Genomic DNA, 16,293 nt, shown 5'->3' with positions numbered 1-16,293 from the left:
TCCTCCGACCGCCCCCTCCTCCCTCCTCCACCGGCCGCCCCCTCCTCCCTCCTCCTCTGGCCGCCCACTGTTCTTGTACAATGTAATTTGTTACTGTTTTTAGTAAGTGTTTAATAGAATTAGTAAGAAAATTAATAGAACTAGTTGAACTAGTTTATGTTTAGTAAGAATTAGTTTATTTTCATTTATAGTAAGTGGTTAGTTGAACTAGTTAAATTAATAGAACTAGTTTATTTTCAGTAAGAACTAATTTATTTTTAGTAAGAACTAGTTCTTTTTTATTTATAGTAAGTGTTAAGTTGAACTAGTTGAATTAATATAACTAGTTTATTTTTAGTAAGAAAATTTAGGTATATGAGATTTGATGATCTAATTAAAATTTTACTATAGAACTAGTTTATTTTTAGTAAGAAAAATAATAAAACTAGTTTAATTTTTGATGTCATTATCAATTTGTCATCAAAGAATGCTATATGAGATTTGATGGTCTAATTATAATTTTACTCGGTGGAATATGCAGGCTTAGTCGTGTCTCCTTGGAGTGATCTTCATCTGAGCTACCTCCACCTCCTCTACACCCGAGTCGGTGAGCTAAAAGTCCACCTCCTCCTTCTCCACCTTCCTCTACATCCGAACTAGGGTATTTAGTTATGCTTCTTAATCAAATGAAATGTTTGGATTATAAGATATATTGAAATGTTTTTGTCAATATCGAACCATTGAAATGCAATGAGCACCAGTTTATGCTCATGTGCGAAGTGTTCATTCATTTCCAAGTGACCTATGTTTTGCCGGAGTGTTGATTTCATTTTCATTCCGGCAAATTTCAGGCTCTCGATATGTCCTATTTTAGCAAAGGTCATGCCGAATTTTTTCGTGAATTTAAGCATGACTTGTGCTAGAATATGTAGGAAATATCGAGTGCCCCGGATTTGCAAGAAAGAAAATTAAACGACATTTCGAGTTGACTTTAAGTCTGTCGGGGCTCCATACATGACTGTCCAAAAATCGGTGAGGGAGAGTCTCCACCATATATGAGAGAAGAATGCCGACTGTTGTCGTGGGGGTCGCTTTTCCTTCTTCTCTTTGTGCTAGACCTAAGAAGGATTAGCGACCATCATCGACGGTCGAAAAATCGGTGATGGAGTGTCCACCATATATGAGAGAAGAAGAATGCCGACTGTTGTCGTGGGGTTGCTTCTCCTTCTTTTCCTTGTGCTAGATCTTTATAATGCACTAGGGAAAGAAGGAGTAGCGACCATCACCAACGGTCGCAATATCAAAGAGGGAGTGCCCACCATATACGTGAGAAGAGCGTTTAGGAAGGAAGACTCGACAGACTTAAAGTCAACCCGTTGCATATTGAGTAATAGTAATATGTGTGTTGAGTTTCCTGGTAGTTGCCTTCGGTCAATTTTTAATTAATGTTTCAGCTATGAACATAGGAAATGTCTGACAACGAAAAGAAATTCGGTATGTGCAAATACTGCAAAGACGAGCGCGGCCTGTGCGACATGCCTCACCTAGTTGGTGGTAGGCGCTTCAACATCAATCTGGATGACACCTTAGAAGTGCATACAGTAAGTCACAACGACAAGTCTTTTTTCGTAATTAAGCATGACTTCTGCTTCTTTTGCTTCAACTTATAATTTAATTTTTTTACTATTCTACTAGCGTATCCCCTGCCATGCAAGAATATATGTCTTGGATAAGGTTGATTTCAGTACTATGGAAACTATGGAGGTAAAAATAGTTAACTTGAGAACCGAGCATGGTTATAGTTTTCCCGCAAAATTATACAATACAGACACCTACACCCATTTTAAATGCCAACAATGGAGAGCACTATGCAAAGCTTATGCATTTGAGCATGATATGCTTATCACCTTTGATATTCGTCCGGAAGATGATATTGAAGATAATATTGACATTTGGGTCGATGTGTAGACGCCTCCAATTCTACCATTATGTAAGTTTCTCAACCATATTTATGTCTTAGATATTGTTTATTCAAAAATATTTGACAACTAATTTCTATTGACAACTTATTTCCATTCAAGCAAACATGTCCAGCGCTTGGTAGACAGGACCTACTACTATCCCGGGCCTGAACTAAACTGTGAGGAGACAAGTCATTACGTTTCATGGCTTGAGGATCTTTATACTGTCAAGAAAAATTAATGACAACACATGTCTATGGTCAGGAAACATAACCATATTTGATTAACGAACTAGTCAAGTAGAGGCATACTAGGGACACTTTGTTTTGTCTATGTATTCACACATGTACTAAGTTTCCGGTTAATACAATTCTAGCATGAGTAATAAATATTTATCATGATATAAGGAAATATAAATAACAACTTTATTATTACCTCTAGGGCATATTTCCTTCAACCCCATCTCCCCCTACCTCTTCCTCATCGTTGGCGACGTCCTTCAGCAGCTCATTTGGCAGGATGGTGTGCTGCGTCACCCCCTCCTACCGGAGGCGCCTGCGGTTGTTCTACAGTACACCGACGACACGCTGATCATCATGCTTGCGTGTGCGGACGACACAACCTGCCTCTGGCAAATCCTCGACCAGTTCGCCGATGCTACCAGGCCGGTGATCAACTTCGCCAAAAGCACCCTTGTCCCAATGCATACGTAGGGCGAGGCACTGGCTCAAGTGGTGGCTGCCCTTGGCTGTGCCACCGGGGCGTCTCCACAAACTTACCTTGGCCTCCCTCTGTCTTGGGAGAAACTGCGGTTTGCGGATTTTCTGCCCATGATCCCGAAGGTGGATAAGTACCTTGCTGGATGGGCAGATCGTCTCCACTCTCCAGCTGGCCGTCTGGTGCGCATCAACTCGGTCCTGATGCGCACCCCACCTAAGCCATGGCGGCCTTGCTACTTCCGCATTCCGTGGTTCATGCTCTGGACGGCCTCTGTCGCTCCTTCCTCGGGAACGTCGCAGAGCGGGCCACGGGTGCTCAATGCATGGTTGTGTGGGAGCGGGTGTACCGGGCCAAGTGTGAAGGTGGCCTGGGCGTGCGTGACCTTGCTACTCAGAATGAGTGCCTCCTGCTGAAGTTGATCCATCGCCTGCACATGGCACCTCAGTCGCGGTGGGCCGCCTGGATTTGGGGCGGCGCGAATGGTCACTCTCTCTTGTCTCGCAGCGAGTTGGACCTTGGCGAACACCGATCCTCCATCGTGAAGCTGCTCCCCCTCTACCACGCGATCTCCATGGTGGAGGTTGGGGATGGGAGGTCTTGTTCTTTCTGGTGGGACTGCTGGCTCTCTTGCGGGGTTGTCGCGGTGGCTTTCCCCGCCCTCTTCTCCCACGCCTTTGATGTGGAAGTTACCGTCTGGCAAGTGCGCGAACGCGGCATTGCTAGCTTCCTGGTGCCCCGGTTGACAAGGGTGGGCGAACGCGAGCTCCTGGAAGTTTCTGCTTTCATGGATGCGGTGCTTGTCGGGGTTGGGGCGGATGTGAGGCGGCTCCGCCATGCCGCCGCGCCTCGTGGCGTCCTGTCCTCCAGCTCCACGTACAGTCTCCTGCGATTCGGAGGTGTGCGCGCTGGCTTTGCCACCATGGTCTGGGGGGCGCGAGCCCCATCGCGCGTGAAGTTCTTCTGCTGGCTGCTGGTTCAGAGGCGTATCCACACTCGGGATGTCCTGCTCTGGAAGTGCATCGTCTCCGCTGAGGATGCCGGCTGCCTGCGCTGCTGTGCGACACAGGAAACCGCTGATCACATGCTCTTCGCATGCCCGTTTGTGGCTGATTTCTGGCGAAGGGTCAGTGTTGACGTCAGTGGCACTGGCATCACGGTGTGCAGGTTGGCTGCTCTTGCCACCGCGGCGGCTGTCGTCGTCGAATCTGAAGTAGAGTTCGCCATGCTGTGTTGCTGGCAGCTCTGGAAACACCGTAACGTGAGCGTCTTTCAGAGACAACAACCGTCTATTACTCGTGTGTTCGGATGCGCCCGGGAGGACGCCGTTCTATGGCGTGGACGGCTACAAGAAGCCCATAGACCGCATGTTAAAACTTGGCTGCGCGCCCTCTCTCCCTAGCGTGCGTTTCACATGTGGTGCAACTCTCTCCCCCATGTAAATCTGGAACTCCGTAACTAGTGAGTTGGGGAAAATGATGTCCACTCCAGTGTTCCGGAGGTTGGGAAGTTGAAGTGTTTACAAGTGCTAAAAAGGTTCCGTGTCAAGAAAGAGAGTGCAGGATTTGAAATTAGTGAGTTGGGGAAGTTAACAGAGCTTGATGAAACAAGGATATACCAAATTTACGAGCAGAAATCCAAGGTAACAACACTTTACGCATTTTATTTAAAAAACACTTTATGCCTTCAAGGGCATACTTTTTTTCCTCTTCATGTAAAAAAACTGCATGCTGTAATATGCTGCCTTTTTTGCTTCTCTATGTAGAATTTTCAGTGGACCTGCAGTTGAATGCTACCTGTCTTTATTTTCAGGCCTGAGAAATACTCCCTCCATTCCCAAATAAAAGTCTTTCTAGAGATTCCAACAAGTGACTTCATACGAAGCAAAATAAGTGAATCTACACTCTAAAATATGTCTATATACATCCGTATGTTATAGTCCATTTGAAATGTCTAAAAAGACCTATATTTAGGAACGGAGGGAGTACATTGTTAGACCTGTGTTGGCGTGTTGGCAAAAGCCTCTCTCTCTCGCCTTGTTCCCAGTTGACGCAAGCTGTTGAAGCAAATGGATACAAGCGAAAAACAGAGGAGAAGCAGAGCGGCACACACAGGTTAGTTTTCCAGGCAACGAATGCCTTTTCTTTTTCTCACTGAACTCTGCTCTTTTGATGTCCACTTATAGAAACAGACACCACTGTCACTGTGGCCATACCATTGCACACATACAGCCCACTCTACTACAGTAATTGGGTACACACTCTACGTGAATTGATGGCAGCAACAGATTCAGTTAACCATCACCTCATTTACCCACAGGGCACCAACACATGGGTACCTTCCAGATTTTAGCAAGATCATATTACAACAGGTTTACACAGCTTACAACCTGCAGGTGAATGCTAACAGTCGTTATTTTCTTCTCTTTTTCCAAAAGAATAGCAGGATGAAGCTGTCTTGTTGCTTCTCTTCAAGGGCTTTACAATGTAAGAAAACATAAATAAAATGGGTATACTCTGCAAGTCAGCATGTATCAATTGACAATTGTGTGGTCGAATGATGTTACCTGTTAGGCATGAAGTACATAATTGTAACACGGGGAGGCAGTTCGGATGCTATGCCTGCTAATATTATTGAAGACATTATATCCTTTAGATGATTGTTTAGAAACGAAAAATATGAGCTTGAATTTGGACACTGCATCAGAGCATGTATAGTAGTGTAGATTATGCCTTGATCAATGTAACCAGTTCTTGTGGCATAAAGAACAAATGCTGGTGCATGTTAATTAATTTTAGATGATAAGAGTGATTGTTACTGTATATGGATGTTCAGTCTTGATTCACTGTGGCAGGATGATTCAGGCATTTGACTTGTTTTACTTTTAGGCACCTTCTCATTGTCTCGGGAGGGTAATTTTAGCAGTATCAGTAGTTGGGGTGTGCGTCTTAGCCGGTTTTAAACTGAGGGCTGTAAATTAAACTAGGGTATAAGTTGAGGATTGAAATGTGCACTTCTCTCTATAAGAAAAGAGTTACATGTTTTTTCTTTGAAGCTCAGTGGTGTCTGGTTTTGAAGATCCACCTAACTCTGGGACTCTAGAAATGCTGCTGTATTCCGAAATGAAGCTCACTCTCCCTTAGTTACTGGTAGGAACATCTGTAATGATTTAGAGGTCTGTCTAAATAGATTCCGTGACCCGGCCGACAAGGCAGCAGCCAACTCCTGGCTGCTGTTCCTTTCCGCACGGCTCGCCGTGACCCTGTAATCTTGTTCCTGGCCCTTGTTGGCTTTGAGTAATATACATACAGGTGGGGATCCTCTCCCCCCCGTGATTCCTCAAAAAAAAAAAAAAGATCCACCTAACTCCAATGGAATCAAGATGCCACTATGATTTTTTTAATTTTGCGGGTACTAATCAATTGATTCGCTAATGGCCTTGGATCTTTGAAAATGTCCTTCTCAGAGCACGTGAGTTGGTCAGACACGCCAGAAATAAAAATAGAACGAATTTTGTAGATAGCTATCATCGTTGATGTGTTCAAAAGGTGTGTCAGTGACAACAAGTGGGCAAAAAGGTTTCATTAACTTGGCATATGTGATTCTAACTTTCATCATGCTAATTAGTATTGCACATCTACGTGCCCTTAAATTTAGCAAGAAGAGGATCTATTGTTAAATGGTAATCTTGTTCTGCTCGCGCATGTATTGTTAATTGCCCACCTCACTATAGTTTGTCGGATAGTAAAGTTATTCCATTAGTCGTTTCAACTTGGCTGCCTCCTTTGTCTCTAATAGAGATTCTTTTAGTCCACTTACTTGGCTGCCTCATTTTGTCTCAAATAGAGATTCTTTTAGCCCACTTGACTGATGTTCTCTGAATGGTTCCAGTCATGCTCAAACGTAGTACATGTTAAATATCCCTTCATTTCACCAGTAAATCAGCACCTAGGTACCTTAGTTTCAACTTTCAAGCATGGAGGAGCCCCTTGTTGACAAGACAGGAGAGGAGAGCCTGGCAGTGATTGAGGTGAAGAAGCAGTTGTACCTTGCCGGGCCTCTCATCGTCGGAAGCCTCCTACAGGATGTGGTCCAAATGATATCGGTCATGTTTGTGGGTCATCTCGGCGAACTCGCTCTCTCGAGTGCCTCCATCGCAACCTCCTTCGCCGGCGTAACTGGCTTCAGCTTGTTGGTATGACAAATTTTTTTCCTCTTTCCATTGATCCATGCACCAATTTAATTGGACCTCCTGGACATCATCATCAACTTCAATGCTTGCATTGAATTTCAGTCTGGCATGTCGAGCAGCTTGGACACGCTGTGTGGGCAAGCCTTTGGAGCAAAGCAGCACCATCTTCTTGGCATCTACAAGCAGAGGGCAATCCTTGTGCTCACTCCAGTGAGCGCAGTGGTTGCCGTAATTTGGGGATACACCGGTCAGATCCTTCTGTTGTTTGGACAGGACCCTGAGATTGCCATGGAAGCAGGGAGCTACATCCGATGGTTGATTCCGTCGTTGTTTGTCTACGGTCCGCTGCAGTGCCATGTCCGATTCCTGCAGACGCAGAACATGGTTCTTCCAGTGATGCTGAGCTCGGGCGTCACAGCACTGAACCACATCTTCGTGTGCTGGCTGCTGGTCTACAAGCTTGGTCTAGGCAACAAGGGTGCTGCCTTGGCCAATACAATCTCGTACCTCACGAATGTGTCCATCTTGGCTCTCTACATCAGGCTCTCCCCGTCTTGTAAGAGCACATGGACGGGGTTGTCCGCGGAGGCATTTCGCGACATCCTCGGTTTCTTGAGGCTTGCCGTCCCATCTGCGCTCATGGTTTGGTGAGTTTGATGTCTATATGCTATTTGTCGCAAGTGCAAATTTGCCATCTCCAGTTGATTGATTTAAGTAATTCCATCTGACATGCATATATTTTTACACGAGCAGCTGGGAGTGGTGGTCGTTTGAGCTCCTGGTACTTGTTTCCGGATTTCTTCCAAATCCTAAACTTGAGGCATCAGTACTGTCAATCAGGTGAGCCCGTGAGGTGACATATTCAAGCATGGCTTATTTCATTTCATTCTACTTGGTTTGCTATTTTCTCTTTTTTGATAGTAACATGCAGTTGTATTTCTTGCAGTTTGAATACTATCTCGTTGGTATTCAGGGTCCCATATGGGCTTAGTGCTGCTATAAGGTCAGCTCAAACTCATAAGCCTTTAACTATTATACAAAATATAAGCTGATATGTATCAAATCCTTTATCTACGTACGTAGCACCCGTGTGTCAAATGAGCTAGGTGCTGGGCGACCGGATGCAGCCCGTTTAGCGACCCAGGTGATCATGGTCCTGGGTGTTGTGTCAAGCATATCAGTTTCTCTTGCTATCATTTTGGTGCGCAATCTATGGGGGTATGCATACAGCAACGACAAGGAAGTGGTGGAGTACATTTCAAAAATTATGCCAACTATTGCTGTGGCATTCTTGTTTGATGACATGCAGTGTGTTCTTTCAGGTATTGTAAGGATGGTCCTATAGTTTTTCGTACATGCTGGAAATATAAGGTTATTAATTAGCACATTTTACAGGTATTGTTAGGGGCTGTGGCTTTCAAAAGATTGGTTCCTATGTTAATCTCAGTGCGTACTACCTCGTGGGCATCCCGGCGGCTCTATGTTTTGCCTTTGTGTACCATCTTGGTGGAGTGGTAATCAGTAGTACTATTTTATTACCCTCATATATGGCCTTATCACTAGTACTTTTACTATCATCTTTGTGTTCACTTGTAGTATTTCTCACTTGACATAACGAGACCTCCATGTAAAATATGTTAGGGGCTGTGGATGGGAATAACCTGCGCACTTGTCGTGCAGACGGTGTTGTTCATGTCCATTACTCTGCGCACCAACTGGGACAAAGAAGTAAGACCACCAAATATTATCTGTTTTGTTCACTCCTCATTCACCTTACAGCATGCATGTCCCATTATCTTCAATTTGTGTCGTTGCTTATTTTGGTAGGCTTTGAAGGCCAGGGACAGGGTTTCTATTACCTCCTTTCCTCTGGACTTGGCGACATGAGGACACACACAAGATGCACATTTTTCTATGCCAGAGAGATGTGCTGGGAAATAAGGAAACAACAAAGAATTCGTCGCAAAAAAACGGTGCTTCTTGTCCATGTCACCAGCATGTGTCGCTCCTTCATGGAAATTATAAAATGTTTGTTGACTAGCATCGGCCGTATATTACTAGACAATTTTCTTCATGAAATAATATAATGGAAAGAAAAGTGTGGTGAGAGCTGCTAGTCCATTTGTGTTGTGAAATCCCGCACGCAAGAATTTTTCCAGCAAGTGGCAAACATTGAAAAAACATGGCATTAAATACAATTCAACATGGAAAGGAGGTTTTGACTTGTATTTTAGCAGAGTGATGAAGGGGTGAGTTGTTTCTTTGTTGGATAGCTTGAACGAGACAGATGCTCCTTTCATGAGAATAGGGCTCTGTCCTACGAAAAAACGCCCGTCTTCTACGGCTATATGATAAATGCCTCGTTTTACTTTGCATGTTTGTTTTGACATATATGATATAACCAATTTTACTTTGTCCATTTGATAATTTTCCTGTTTTAATTTTCACAAGTTTCTCTCTCTAATCTGACACCTACAATGATTGTTTTATCCTTGACATATCTAACCTCTCTCCTCTCTAATCTCACATGTAACGACCGTTTTACCCCCACCTTTGTTTCTCTCTTCTTTTGCTAACTGTTCATGTGAACTTTGTTTGCATGTGAATATCATGTTTCATTGTTCACAAATATTACTGTCACGTATTATAGAGTTGGTTTAGAAAATGTTGGCAAATTCCTACAAATCCTGGCATATTAGTAACCAAGATCTTCCAATCAGGAATTTGGATAACACTTGAACATCCCACAAAATATGAAAATATCCATAACATATATCGTATTATTGTGATTATACTTTTCAAATTTTACCCCATTCTAACTTACAGTTGGAAAGGAACTTGAATATGAAGTTTATGTCAATTAAAACTTAGATTTTTGGCAAAATTGCAAACTATAAATAAGCCTCTAAAAAATTGCATTTCTAGGTCAGGTCGATCTGACCTCGTTGGACGGGTGTTGCATGGACTTTGTGTCATTTGAGAAGGCAACATAAGCATGAAGGTGTTGTTTTTTTGTGTCATTTGTGCCCTACTTCTTGTCAAGCACATATGTGTATATCCAAAGAGATTCCTACTACATCACTAACTTGTTTCATGCATGTGTGGGATCATCGTTTAGGTGATTCCCTCATACATTGGCTTTACTGTTGGAATTTTGTCTATATTTTGGGCCAACCCAATAACAATTTCAGAAATTTCCAATAAATCCTCGAGGCTCACGCACCCCATTCGTGCAAGGCAAGAGGTGGAAGTTAAATTTAGTCCCACATTGCTAGTTTGGTGGGAGTTGGACCTCTTTATAAGGGAAGTTCTTTCCCCACACGTATGAGCATGAGAATAAGAGGGACATCCATGCGCGCTCCTCCTCCGCCGCCCGCCTCGCCTCGTCATGAGCCGAGCCGATGTATTAATTTTTTCCACACATGATTGGTATACGAAAGGTCACTCGGAAGCTAAAATTTTTTGTTGTAGTGGACATTGAATACGAATGCCGCACTCTGCAGCACGGCCGAATTGGGTTGGTTTGGCCACTAGACTGGTTCTTCTTGCAATGCCAACAGATGCGAATACGAGAAACACTGGACCCATAGTTGCAAACACACAAAACAGATTCTGAGATAGATTCGCAAACCAAACGGATGAATCCCTCGATCGATTGCTTCCCGAACTCGCACGGAGGTGGAGGAGACGGGCGTGACTTGAATACCCTACGAGCATAGGAAGGCAACGGCGATGACGAGTGAATGAAATCAAATCAGACGCGACGAATTGTCACGAGGACAAGAGAAATTGGAAGGGGAAGGAAACAGTCGCGCAAACGCAAGGAGGCGAGAGCGGAGGCGCGACCCGTCACGAACGAGAAAGGTCGGAGCAGATATGGGACCGGAGCGCGGGAAGGAGAGGGCGCACCGGGGCATGTTTTATAGCAGTTATGGAGGTGGTGGGGGAGGCCGCCTGGCGCCAACCGGTTCCTTACCAGACACGGCTTCGCCGCGCTGGCGGACAGATGGGCACTGGGCGGTGGAAATCAAAAGGGAGTTGAGCTGGTGGGGTAGGGCTGGATCCAGACCGCGGGTTTTGTTTTGTTCGGGTGGACGGGCGGCTGGCAGGTCGGCAATGGCAAAGCCACACGATGCGCGTCCGTCTCGGATTATCGTGTTGGTTTGGCCAACTATATTGGTTCTTCTTGCAGTGGGAGATGTGCTTAGTTTTGGTTCAATCTTGTGGTGTCCTCACCCAGTGAAAAAGTAGGGGTTGCGAGGCACGTATTGTATTGTGGCAATCAAGGATAAAAAGATGAGTTTTCATCATGTTGCTTGAGTTTATCCCTCTACATCATGTCATCTTCCTTAAGGCGTTACTCCATTTTTATGAACTTAATACCCTAGATGCATGTTGGATAGCGGTCGATGTGTGGAGTAATAGTACTAGATGCAGGCAGGAGTCGGTCTACTTGACACGGACGTGATGCCTATATCATAATCATTGCCTTGGACATCGTCATAACTTTGCGCTTTTCTATCAATTGCTCGACAGTAATTTGTTTACCCACCATATGTTTTCTTTCAAGAGAGAAGCCTCTAGTGAAACCTATGGCCCTCTGGTCTATTTTCCATCATATATTTTCAAATCTATAAACCGAAATACACAAAAATACCTTGCTGCAATTTATTTATATTTACTTTAGTTTGCTTTTTTATTTATCTTTTATATCTATCTCTTTTAGATCTCATTCTTGTTCGTGACCGTGAAGGGAATGATAATTCTTTTTTCGCGTTGTGTGCAAGTGTTTGTTAGTTTGTGCAGGTGCATAGATTGGAGACTTGTTTGTGCCTTCTACTGGATTGATACCTTGGTTCTTAACTGAGGGAAATATTTATCTTTACTTTACTACATCATCCTTTCCTTTTCAAGGAAAAAATCAACGCAAGCTCAAAAATTAGCATCGCTGGCAACCTTTGCGTCCTTCTTTTCCAATTCTTTTTCTGGAGATTCTGCAGAGATGCAATTCCACCATCATTTTCTCATGAGTGCATTTTCTCCACAAATGTCTGTCTGGATAATTTATTTTTAGTTATAAGGAAAATTTGAAGTTCAGTCAATTTCAAAAGCTCCCGTTGCAACCTTCTCTTGTTCCAGTCGGTCATTTTCCACATTCTCCTTGGGAAGTTCTTGGCACATCTTCTCCAGTTCTTTTTTAGATCTTGATAATTGGAGTCAAGTTCACAGGTTTACTATTCGGACAAAGGTAAACATAAAGATCAACGTACTTCAGATCTTTGTGCTTCACACTTCAAAAATTCCGGAGTCTTCATTGTTAGGTCGACATACATATTATTGTTCACCACAAAAAAAAGTCCATGAAAAATTGAGCGTGGATTCCTCGTCGATTGTCAAACTTAAACAATGGTGTTGTATGTGGAAAACCAAAGTCCCAAGCAAGATCAAGGTGTTTCTCTCGAGGCTTGTGCAACATTCTATCCCCAAATGTGAACTATCTGACACCGCCGTAATGTGGCCCCTACCATCGTACGTTGATTCTGTCACGCCCCTGAAGACCACTGGCGCCATTCCTTGAGCAAGGGATCAAAGTGTTTGTGCCCTCGTAGATGACGATTTTTCCAAGCATATCTGTGTCAGCCAGTGCAGGGGCGCGGATCAATGGTTTTTCTTCTTAATGGAGTCATTATCGCATTCTCGGTTTGTCAAAGGTATTGTTGCTCTATTGGCGATTTGGGCGACATGCAAGAAAATGAGTCAGGAGAACATCCTTCAGAGGCCTTTTGCCGTGCAAACTTTCACTGGCAATTTTATGGCTGAACTCGCTATTGTCCAAACATTGTCACATCCCTCAACAGGTCGCTCTGTTGATGATTTGGGTGACACGTCGGAAAGTGATTCTTGAGAACATCTTTCAGAGCCCTTTTGCTCCGCAAAACTTCATTGGGAATTTCATGGCCGGACTGGTTATTGTTCAAACAATGTCACATCCCTCGGCATGTCCCCTGTCGGAGCAGCCCAGTGAAGAAGAAGAAGACACACACACAGGAGCTTAAGGTAGAAGAAGAGCACACATGGAATTTTGCGGCACCGCACACACTTGTGATTTTCACTGTTTGTTCTCCTTCTTTCCAGGAATGCTCCAACAATTCGTATCAGAGCCTTGTCGATCCGAGGCGGTGGTGGCGGCGCGGCGGACTCCATGTGAGGGGGACGTCGGCGGCGCAAGGTGGACGCCGTTGACAGTGCGATGCTGCTAGCGGCCGGTGCGTGTCTCCATCATCGTCGAGCTGCGTCATGAGCGATGGAGAGAGGTGTGCTTCCCGGTAAGTTGCGGCACCAGCGGCAAGGAAGTGATGGCCATGGAGCGGAGGTCATTGCCACGAGGAGTTCCATGTCCGAGTCGGCGAGTTGCGGCACCGGTGGCAAACATGGAGGTGAGTCACCGGCGAGTTACGTCACCGGCGGCAAACATGGAGGCGAGTCACCGGCGACGAACGAGTCATCGGCGAGTTGCGGCACCTATGGCAAACATGCGGCCGTGAGTGTGTCGCAGTGGCACACTTGTGGTGAAGGCGTGGAAGGTGTGGACCTCATCGAGGCCAGCCGCGACGGCGGCAATCGGCGTGACAAGATGGCATTCACGGCCGTCTACGAGTTGCACCGATAACATCAACGACCATGGGCTTCAAGGGAGGAATAAGTGACAACAAGGTTAAGTGAGTGATTGTTAGAGTTAACCTTGTTGTATAGGTGGTTAATTTGTTTTGCATCGAGTCAAATGCATGCGTTGGTTACTTAGTTAGCTAGCAGAGTTGTCAGCCCGTATGACCAGGCTGTTTGGCCGTTGTGAGCGTGACACAAGTGGTGTATGTGGGCATGCATGGCGTGGCGTGGTAATTAGTTAGTGCAGGTAGCTAGTTGGTTGGTGGCTGAGTGTGCCGGCCAAGTTAGTGCGTGAGTACGTGGGTTAGTGAGTGAGTGTGGCCGGGTGTAGCGGCTGGCTTGGCAAGTCAGCCAACCCCTGGTGTATAAGTGTAATTGTATTGTGTTAATGAGAAAGATCAAGGCCGTGAGGGGAGTAACGCTACATCAACAGAATGTTACGGGCGTTTTACGGGGTGATACTGATTTTCAAGTTGTGATTGGATTAAGGGGGGAGGGATGGGCCCCACCCAGGTGAAAATCAGGGGGGGCGGAGAGATTATTAGGAAAGGGCCTGTAAAACTCGTGTAAGAGGCCCGTACGTTTAGCATTTTTGCCGTGAGGGCTGAGGCAACAATGTAGCCACGGTGTGCATCGGGGAGGTGTCTACTGGCAAAGCCATGTGTTCTTCTTCCTTGATGCTTGTGTGTGTGGGTGTTCTTGTGTGTTTGAGAGAAACAAAGAGAGAAAAGAGAGTTCAAAGGTAGAAGAAGAAGCGGCGCCGCGAGAGGCGGCGCCAACAATTGACAGCCCCACCCAAGTGCGCCCAATTGGGTTATTCCTTGAGATCATTTGGTGAAATAAAGTTTTGATGGTGTTATTCTAGTGGCAGAGAACCCACGTGTGGAAGCTACTTGCATGCCCATGTATTTTAGGCGCTGCTAAACCGGTTTGCATGTCCAGAGGTGCATTGTCGCTTCGGACTTTCTTGGAGTTGTCAAAGCAATCGATAACAAGTGTCTCTCCAGCCATTGCCCCATTGTTATGGAGATTAATCAACGCAGAAAACATTTCCGATTTCCCTGAACTTCGCAATGTCCATGAAGGTAGGGGGTCCAACTCCTTGTTCATAATCAATCTCGTAGTTCTCTTTATTTTCAATTGTCGCCAAGTGTGGTTCCTGATCTCCCCACACACCTCCATTGCACCTCATGACATTGAGTAATAAAGAGACCTAGATTATCCCTAAAAACTACAATTTCTCAACTTTTGATTGCATTGTTTATTGTTTATTTTTATCTATACAGTTATTTTAGTACAACAAATTTTAAACTTGGATTTGCCACTGGACCTGACGTGGACCTATGGCTTCCGAGCTGTATCTGACGGCTGAGATGCGGGCTGCTGGGTGCTTTTTCAACCAAACCCTCCAGGGCCTCCACCAGCGGAGTTGCACCAGCACACCAATTAGTTTCGACCAGGAGGAAAAAAGTGGAAACATCCGTAAATCACACGATGTAGCGCAATGGAATGAAGAACCCAGCGGGCCAAGATCGCCTTACCCTCTTCCTTTCCTCCTCGTCCTTGAACATAAGATCTTCATTTTTGCTATGGAGATGAAACTGAAGAGTCTGACGGTTGGGATGCAAGGTGACTGCTTTTTCAACTGTTAAAGTATGATTTTGTATAGCTATTCATGTGTATTCCGTTTGTATACGGTTGTACATATACACGTATATGATTCTTTCTTGGTCTCCAAGACTTGTAATCTTTCTATAAATATATGAGCCGATCGCCCCTTGAGAGGCGTCTTCCCTCAAACTGATTCTCGCTTGTATGGTATCAGCCCTTCTTTCCTAAACCTAGCTTCCGCCGCGCCTCCTCCCAGCCGCCGCCGCCCAAACCCTAAAGCGCCGCCGCGGTTTCCCCTCCTGCCCCGATCGCCGCCATGTCCAGCGCCGCGTCCTCGTCGTCCATGCTCGGGGCGCAAACCTCCGGGGCCCTCACCAACTCCACCTCCGCCACCACCGCCCCCGCCCTCTCGTCCCCGGCCTCTCAGGCCGTCCATGTTGCCAGCGTCAAGATGCACGTCCCCGTCGTCCTCGACTTGCAGCAGTCCAACTATGCCAAGTGGCGCATGCTCATCACCGTCCTCCTCGGCAAGTACGAGCTCATGGATCACATCTCCGCCGTCACGCCGCCGGACGCACGCACGGCCGAGTGGCAGCGCCAGGACCACGTTGTCCGTTCGTGGCTGTATGGCTCCATCAGCGACGACATCCTGGACACAATCATGGCCCAAGATCAGACCGCGTACGACACCTACGCGCTGATCCGGAACCTCTTCCTCGACAACCAACTCACCCGGGCCGTCTACCTCGAGGCGCAGTTCCGGGCCATCGTCCAGGGCGATCTCACCATCACCGCCTACTGCCACCGCCTGAAGGCCCTCTCCGACGCGTTGGCGGACGTGGGGCAGCCGGTGCAGGACCAAACTTTGGTCCTCACATGCCTTCGGGGCCTCAATCCGCGCTTCTCCGACATCACCACCCTCGTCACGATGCAGGTTCCGCCTCCGACGTTCCTGCAGACGCGCTCCCTCCTCCTTCTGCGGGAGAACCAGCTCGCCAACGCCGTTCCCGGTGGCTCCGGGTCCTCTCAGGTCGCCCTCTACGGCAACACCACCGGATCCTCCACCGGCGGCAACCCCGGCGGCCACGCCACCTCCGACGGACACAACAGCAACGGCGGCCGCTGGTCGAAGAAGAAGAAGAACGCCAGCGGGGGTGCGGCCAACTC

At 46.1% G+C, this 16,293-nt stretch overlaps 1 protein-coding gene and 1 pseudogene across 1 annotated transcript; one reads left to right on the top strand and one right to left on the bottom strand.

Moving 5' to 3' along the window:
* Window positions 1-6,530: 6,530 nt before the first annotated feature.
* Window positions 6,531-9,071, top strand: LOC119338423 (protein DETOXIFICATION 16-like). Its single transcript, XM_037610742.1, has 8 exons — window positions 6,531-6,852; window positions 6,952-7,496; window positions 7,603-7,689; window positions 7,796-7,852; window positions 7,933-8,171; window positions 8,245-8,363; window positions 8,491-8,577; window positions 8,677-9,071. Exons 1-8 carry the CDS (start codon window positions 6,634-6,636, stop codon window positions 8,734-8,736), a joined length of 1,413 nt encoding a protein of 470 aa, XP_037466639.1. The 5' UTR covers window positions 6,531-6,633; the 3' UTR covers window positions 8,737-9,071.
* Window positions 9,072-15,002: 5,931 nt separating this feature from the next.
* LOC119339700 overlaps window positions 15,003-16,293 on the bottom strand; it is a 15,715-nt pseudogene continuing 14,424 nt past the window's right edge.

Source organism: Triticum dicoccoides, chromosome 7B (genome assembly GCF_002162155.2).
Source record: "Triticum dicoccoides isolate Atlit2015 ecotype Zavitan chromosome 7B, WEW_v2.0, whole genome shotgun sequence".
Lineage (NCBI taxonomy): Eukaryota > Viridiplantae > Streptophyta > Magnoliopsida > Poales > Poaceae > Triticum > Triticum dicoccoides.
The sequence above is the reverse complement of the archived record's forward strand: the minus strand, read 5'-3'. Positions and strand labels throughout refer to the sequence as shown.